The sequence below is a fragment of the Nematolebias whitei genome, chromosome 6 (genome assembly GCF_014905685.2).
Source record: "Nematolebias whitei isolate Nwh7 chromosome 6, NemWhi1, whole genome shotgun sequence".
Taxonomy (NCBI): domain Eukaryota; kingdom Metazoa; phylum Chordata; class Actinopteri; order Cyprinodontiformes; family Rivulidae; genus Nematolebias; species Nematolebias whitei.
Genome location: NC_056503.1, coordinates 2,823,037 through 2,831,131, shown reverse-complemented (window position 1 = coordinate 2,831,131; position 8,095 = coordinate 2,823,037). Strand labels below are relative to the sequence as shown.

At 41.5% G+C, this 8,095-nt stretch overlaps 2 protein-coding genes across 4 annotated transcripts in view; both read right to left on the bottom strand.

The window, feature by feature from the left end:
- LOC119410478 (porphobilinogen deaminase) overlaps window positions 1-7,947 on the bottom strand; it is a 22,422-nt gene extending 14,475 nt beyond the window's left edge. Inside the window, exons 1-4 of one of the 3 annotated variants that reach the window (XM_037677360.1) lie at window positions 7,785-7,947; window positions 4,675-4,731; window positions 1,831-1,903; window positions 532-581 (exon numbers count right to left, since the gene is read on the bottom strand). In XM_037677360.1, coding sequence (XP_037533288.1) covers window positions 532-581; window positions 1,831-1,903; window positions 4,675-4,731; window positions 7,785-7,808 — 204 coding nt within the window. In that variant the 5' untranslated portion in view covers window positions 7,809-7,947. Of the gene's footprint in view, window positions 1-531; window positions 582-1,830; window positions 1,904-4,674; window positions 4,732-4,879; window positions 5,011-7,784 lie in introns of those variants that run through there. The other 2 variants (XM_037677361.1, XM_037677359.1) reach the window with 2 other exon arrangements.
- Window positions 1-8,095, bottom strand: part of LOC119411476 (alpha-2-macroglobulin-like protein 1) — a 670,820-nt gene that overhangs the window by 337,326 nt on the left and 325,399 nt on the right. The window lies entirely within an intron of this gene.

Sequence of the window (8,095 nt, the reverse complement as noted above, 5' to 3'; positions counted from 1 at the left end):
GTGTGTGCTGGGTGAGTGGGGTCCTTCATGATGCAGGTGGTCCTGATCAACTTGTAACTTGAGACAACTTGTGTTGTGATTTGGTGCTATGTAAATAAACTGAATTGAATTAAATTAAGTTAGGAGTACCAGCCTTTTTGTCAAGGCTATTATTTTTTTTATTATTCTATTAAACCAAAATTCAAAAGCAACGATTGATTTTAATTTGGTAAATTTTTTTGTCTTATTTTTATTACTTTTGTCAGTTTCAAGGTATTTCAGTGACCCTTGTGTATATTTACTTCTTAAAAAAAAAAAAAAAAATCCAACTAAATTTTTTTTCTGCATATGTTGATAAGACCGTGAGCAGTTGCAGAGTTCAGTCACTTCTATTTGAAGCTAAACCCCCACGTGTGCCTACGAAAGGTTTGTTTCAGCTTATTCTTCATCTTTGAAAAATCTTGTTCTCATAATCCCAACAGCTGCATCTTGGTCTGTAAATGAGAGCTGAACCTATCGATAAAACCCATCAAAACCATTGAAAAAACCCACCTTTGATAACGCTGTGTCAAGAATTTTATCCCCCGTTGTTGACATGGCAACTGGAAGACAAGAACAATGATGGTTGAGCAGTGGAGTCACATCTATTCCTCAGCACAGGGCTGATTCACCTCACTTTAATGAAGAGGGGGAGCTCGAGCTAGTTTTTTCTAATCATTTACATCAGAATGTTGTTGCACTGTTGTTTTCACCTGGTTTAATGACAACATGTAGCTCATTCTTTGAAGTTACAAGAAAAAAAACCTCAATCTCAGTGGCCCAAGAAAAAGATAAATAAATCTATACAAGGCTTGCACTCTGCAGGACTTCACTTTCATCTGATGTTGAGCACCAGATGAGCAGGTCTTTGGGTTTGACACATTCACTGTTCCAATGTTAAAACAAATGATTTATAAGATTTCAAAATCCTTGTCTGTCTCATTCCTAACAAAGATGATAACATGAAGACAGATGCACTGAAGCATTGATGGACACTGTTGTCCGTCCATCCATCCATCCATCCATCCGTCCGTCCATCCATCAGTCCAACCATTAATTCATCCGTCCATCCATCTGTCCATCCATTCATCCGTCCATCCATTATCGTCCTCTTCTTCCAAAGTCAGGTCTTGGGGGCAGCAGCTTGAGCAGAGAGGGCCAGACATCTCTTTCCACAGCCACCTCTTCCAGCTTTTCCCAGTAGGACCCCAAGGTGTTCCCAGGTCAACCGAGAGACAAGTCTCTCCAGCGTGTCCTGGGTCTTCTGGGGTCTCCTCCCAGTCGGACATGAATGAAGCACCTCCCTAGGGAGGCGCCCAGGGGACATTCTTACCAGATGCCTGAACCACCTCAACTGTCTCCTCTCAATGTGGATGAGCAGTGGTTCTACTCTGAGTCTCTCCTGACAACTGAACTTCTCACTGTGTCTCTAAGGGAGAGTCCAGCTACCCTGCAGAGGACACTCATTTCAACCGCCTGTGTCCACGATCTCATTCTTTCAGTCACTACCCAGAGCTCATGACCAGAGGTGAGGGGAGGAACGTAGACTGACTGGTAAACAGAGGTTTGCTTTACAGATCAGCTCCCTCTTCACCACAACGGACCGGCACAGAGTCCACAATACTGCAGACGCTGCACCAATCCATCTGTCAATCTCACGTTCCATTCTTCCCTCACTCATAAACAAAACCCAAAGACACTTGAACTCCTGCACTTGAGGCAGAACCTCACCCTCGACCCAACTGTTGTGACAAGATGATTTAAATTATTTGTTCACCTAACAAAAATCAAAAACACATCTCAGCATCTCACCTATTTCCAGGTGGACATCAGGGTAGAGTTCCTTTAACTTGTCAGCCACGCTGTCTGTCTGGATGCGAGCCAACTGCAACACAATCAGATTGTTTTAATCTTTGCTTTCGAGAAGAGTTTTGGTTTTCAACAAGAACTTTAAACATAGAAGAACAATGGTTTTATACCTAAAAAAAAGTTAAATCTGGTCCTCTGGACATTAAAAAAAAACAACAACAAAAAATGTCCAGAGGACCAGATTCAACTTTTTTAGATTTTTCTACCTGGATTATTGAGCATGCATCAGGATAATGGTTTTATACGCACATCGTACAGACGTTCACACAGAATCAGTGTACACGTGACGCCTTCTCTCAGAAAACACACACCAAGTATTATTAAGTTAGCACGGCCTACTGGCCACAGTGGTCTAACGGGTTTATGAGTCTTTATATGATGTGGTGCAAGGTTGCTTTTGACACAATTTAAATGACTTTGAAGCTGATTCTTCTTTCAGTGTACGGTGGGAACGTCCTGGTACCTGTGAGAATACGAGCCGCAGCATTTTGAATCAGATGGAGTTTATGGGAGGCGTGTGAAAAAACCATTACAGCCTGGTTTTAAAGGCAGGAATTATTTTTCAATCTCAGATTTTGATACAAACTTATTAACTTTAGAAATCAAAAAAGTTAAATCAGGTCATGTGGACAGTTTCTTTTTGGAAGAAACGTTTCGTCTTTCATCTGAAAGACTTCATCAGTCTGAGGCCTGCCACCAAGATCTGTCTTATAAATAGCACCTCCTGGACGGGTTTCAAACCAGTCTGCTGTGGAGTTCACAGAAACTGGCTTTACACATGTAAGAAGGGACCATCAGTCTAAACAATCAATCTTCAGTGCATAACGATCATGTTATAGACAAAATGTCCGTTTACCGAACTACTCACTGAACTAGACTGAAGACAAACTGGACAAAATGTTTCAAGTAAAAAAAGAAGGATTTTTTAACCAGTTAGGCCAGTTTGTCTTCAGGCTAGTTCAGCGAGTAGTTCGATAAACGGCCATTTTGCTTATAACATGTGTGAAGATTGATTGTTTAGACCAGGGGTGTCCAACTCACTTATAAAAGGGGGTCACAATTAAAACCTGTTTCAAACTAAGGGCCAGATTCATAAACTACATGAACTCAAATCAGATACTCAGCATCTTTTCTTGGTCACAGGTTCCTCAACAAGAGTTTGATTGGTCTCATTTGATGTTCTCTGGTGTGCTTTCGACATCATAATCAAAGATTACTGGAAACATTTGAGAGTAAAATAAAATGAATTCAAAATATTAATAAATACTAATATTAAGAATATTAATAAAATTCAAATTATTTGACATTTCACATGTCATCTTGGGGGCCAGATGTCAACGAGGGCCACATTTGGCCTCGAGTTTGACACATGTGGTTTAGACTGATGGTCCCATTTTGCATGTGTAAAGCCAGTTTCAGTTAGTTCCACAGCAGACTGGTTTGAAACCCGTCAACGAGGTGCTATTTATAAGACAGATCTTGGTGGCAGGCCTCAGACTGATGAAGTCTTTCAGATAAAAGATGAAACATTTCTCCCAGAAAGAAATTGTCCAGACGACCTTAACCTTTTTGTGATTTATCTAGCTGGATGACTGAACTTACAAACTTTTTTTTACTTTAGAAAAGTTTCTCAAATGACAAAAAGCCAACTTGGTATGAATGATGTAACTTTTAAACTGTAAAAATCATTTTCTAATAAAGTATTAGAGGTTTTGTGCATTATTTTTGAGGGGAAAAAAAACATATAGAAGGATCCAGCATTTTTCAGTCAGGTCATCTGGACAGTTTTTTTGGGGGGGGGCTAAAACGTTTCACCTTCCATCCAGAAGACTTCATCAGTCAAGGAAACACACAACACAACTGATTCTTCCCCCAACAGCTTACTCCAAAGTGGAACAAACCGGTTATGTTGGTGCTAAGATGGTGTCTTTGGCACGCCCCCTCCTCCGGTGCCGGCCCTCTCCCTCGTCGACAGTCATGTCAAACTGGTTCAAAACCAACAAAGTCCATGCTCAATAATCCAACAACTTTCAGTCAGGTCAACTGTTCAGATCAGTTTGTGTAGTATGGTGACATTAAAAACCAGACTGGTAAACATCGAACACTGTCAGACTGAACAGACCCGTTCACCTGAGAGTAGACGGCTTTTTCTAGCACTTTGCAGAGAAAGTTAGAAATAGGTTTAAAATGACAGATCCCAGCTGGATCCAGCCTGCAGGAGAACCCTCAACATTAGCTGGATTGTGCAGTTCACGGAGCACGACACAAACGAATGAGTATGACGCGTGAAGAAGGAGCCCTTGTGGTGACAAAGACATTCTTCAGGAGGACGGGTGTTATCTCTGCCAGGAGGAGCCTCAGCTGTATCTGTGGCTGCATGGAGGAGTGGCCCATCAGATAATGTACAATTAACTGACACTTCTCCAGAACGCCTGCAGTCGTGGTACGATGGCAGCTTTTACTACATTATCCTCCTCCTTCGGGCACAATGGCTGCTCTGCATGGATTATTTATTTCTGTTCAGCTTCTGTCTCTAATCAAAGACACTTGTGTGAAAGTTTTGATATTGAAAAAACTGTTTTAGTTTTAGATTTTGAATCCTCTGATTCACCAATTGTTCAAAATAATGTTTCATTTTTTTATGTCTTTGAGGTCCCACTAATCTCAAACAAGTAGAGGAAATTCAAAATGCAGTCCAGTGAAAAGCAGGAGACTCAGCAGGTTACAGCCAAACTAAAGAAGCGCAGAGCTGCAGGATCTGAGCAAAGAAACACTAAAGTTCTGTACCTGGCTCTTGCGGGTTCCAATCCGGATCACTCGGCTAACTTTGCCGTTTCCTTCCTGCTGAGACAAAAACACATCAACCACATGAGGTTAGATACACACTGTGCCAGATATTTCTGTATTTTACTACATCATTCAGACGTCCCAACACAATCTCAGCCGCTGCGATGGTCTGAATGAGCCGAAGCGTGTTCCCTGCTGGCCTCACCCTGATGTACTTGTAAGGTCCTTCCTCCATCTTTCAGTTTCCACACACTGTGCGAGCGTCTGCACTGTGGAGCCGATTGTTTGTGTGTGTGTGTCTGGGACTGCCTGCTGCGTCCTTGTGAAAAGCCGGAGCTGACTGAGGTCATAAAGCCCACTGAACGGGGGTCTTACTCACTGATCCTCCCTTTAAAACACCCACACCTACAGATCTCTGTTCCCAGAAGATAAGTGATGCGATTCATAGAGGCCGTTATAAAAGGCAGGGATGGGCTGCCGTGCAGGGCCTGGTAATAAGGTGTGGTCATGATGTGGGACTCCTTTGTTTTATGAATGGAAGCCTTCTACGATTCATCACTATTAGAACTAGAGAAACTGCATTTCCTGAGAAAATGCAGAGTGAATGCTTATTGCAGAAGATCTTGCTGGAATGTAGCTGAAATTAATAACAAGCCTAAATTAGCAGAAGACAGCAGAAAGAACACATATTTGCTGAATTAGGTTTAAATTAGCAGAAATTAGCACAGAAATTAGCAAATAAACAAGGCTGAAATTGGAAAAAAAAAATGACTGAAAGGTTGTTGAAAGGCAGAAAGAAGCTTAAACTACCAGAAGGAAGTGGAAAGAGCTGAAATGAGCTAAAAAGATGTGGAAGAAGCTTAAAAAGCTACAAGTAGCATAAAACAGCTAAATAGTAACTGAAATAGCAAAAAATAGCTGAAACTTGCAGAAATAAGCTGAAAGGTGCATAAGATGCTGAAATTAGCAGAAAGAAGTTAGAAGAAGCACAAAAACATTGTAGTGAGCAGAAAGAATGTGAAAAGAGCACAAAACAGCTGAAAATATAGCAACTTAAAAACTTAATTTACATTTTAATATTTACTGTTTTAATAGTTAAAGTTAGATCAATATTTTTGGTCCTTGAAGACGTGGTTTATTTCAGTATTTGCACCAAAGATGAAGGCTGAAAATGTAGACCCTCCATTTACAACTGGGTCCTGGACTTCTTAACAAACAGACCACAGTCTGTGAGGATCCACAACTTCTCCTCCTCCACCATAACCCTCAGCACTGGCTCCCCTCAGGGCTGTGTGTTGAGCCCTCTCCTGTTCACTCTGCTCATGTATGACTGTGCACGTACTCATCCAGGCTGTCACATTGTTAAGTTTGCAGACGATACAGCGGTGGTGGGATGCATCACAAACAATGATGAGTCCAGCTACAGACAGGAGGTGGAACACCTGGAGAGCTGGTGCAGGAAGAACAACCTTTGCATCAAAGTGAAGAAGATGAAGGAGATGGTCGTGGATTACAGAAGGAACAAACACACCAACTCCCCTCCACCCCCGAACATAAGAGGATCTGTGGTGGAAGTGTGGAAGTGTCTCCAGCTACAAGTACTTGGGTGTGCACCTGAACAACAACCTCAGCTGGAGCAAAAACACCACCACCCTGATGAAGAAAGTTAATCAGAGACTCTACTTCCTCAGACGGCTGAGGCGAGCTGGTCTGGGAAGCTCAGTCCTCACCTCCTTCTACAGGTGTGCAGTGGAGAGCATCCTGTGCTCCAGCATCAACGTGTGGCATGGAGGCTGCACAGCTGCAGAAAAAAAAGCTTTGCAGAGAGTGGTGAAGGCTGCACAGAAGATGATGGAATCAGTCTCCCCACCATCACAGACATCTACACCTCCAGATGCAGGAAGAGGGCCACCTGCATCATGAAGGACCCCACTCACCCAGCACACACACTTTTTGCCCCACTCCCCTCAGGCAGGAGGATGAGGAGCATTAAGTGTAGAACCACTAGACTGAGGAACAGCTTCTACCCTGAGGCTGTTAGACTCATGAATCTCTAACCAGGAAAAAAAAATCACTGTAATGCCACTTTAACTGGTGATATGTGACTTATCTGTTCAGCTGATTATCCATGCTGCTGATCTCCTGCTGCTGATCTCATGCTGCTGTATTCATTCATACCCATCTGCTTACCATGGACTCGTGTTCAGGCTGCTGTTGTTACGCTGTAGTTTTGCATTATTAGTGTTTAGTGTATATCTTAGATCTTTATATACTGTTTCTTTTTACACTTTATATTTTTGCGATTGTTAGATGTAACTGGGACCCTGAGTACATAATTTTGTTCCACCTCATGTACCACGTGATGAGAACAACAATAAAATTGACTTGAACTTGAAAATGTTTGACATACACATGAAAAAAGAAAAATAAATGGAAGATTTTCTTTGTTAGTCTGGCAGAATCTTTTCAATATTTCTAATGTTGATGCAAAATGTTAAAACATCTTTTGCTTTGCTATGAAGACAATATTTGATTATTAGTAATATTAGAAGACCACAGTAGAACACAAGAAAAAGACTTGCAGCTTGTGAAACACAGCAGGTAGATTCCTGATATGTTTGTTCATACAACGCTCACGTAAAGCTACCCAGTAATCAAATTAAATTAAATCAAATTTACTTAAACAGCACATTTGAAACAATTCTTCCTCAAAGACCTGATCATCTTTGTGAACCAGCCTGGACCTCAGGACAAATAAAGACCTGGTCTAATGGTCATTTATTTATGTGTTACCAGTACGTAACATTTTTAAACACATTATTTGTTTAACTCCTTTGTCAAACTATAGGCAACAAAACATGTTGTATTTTGCGCAAGGCGTATTTCTTATTTTTGAATCAACACTGAAGCATAACTTAAATAAGACTCTCTTCAAAACTCAATTTTGACACAGCTTTTCCGGTTCTCCTGTCCAATCAAAAGCTCTATCTTCAAACACCATCCAATCAGCCTAAGCCAGCTGATGACGCATAAGGAAGTAACGCTGAACCTAATGCGCGCTGAATGAGCTATGTGTTGGAAACTACGGGGATATTTTGATTAAATCTTACCGGACTGCTTGCTTCCTCTGACATGTTTGTGACCGCCTCCTGTTTGTTTGTGTTGAACGAGTCAGCAATAAGTGATGTTTCTCATACAGCCCGTCAGAAAGCACCAGGTTTACTCAGAGCAGCGTTCTCAAGACAGCTCCCTGTCTGAAGGAACGTCCGGTTAGAGGTCATTTCCGGCTTCCGTCCGCTCTGGCTTTTCCTTTTTTTTCCTTTAACCTTTATTACACAAACATTTCAAGTAGGTATCTATCGGACGGTGATTTACAGAAGAAGTATAGTACTGTACTGATACATGGAACACCAAAATGCTC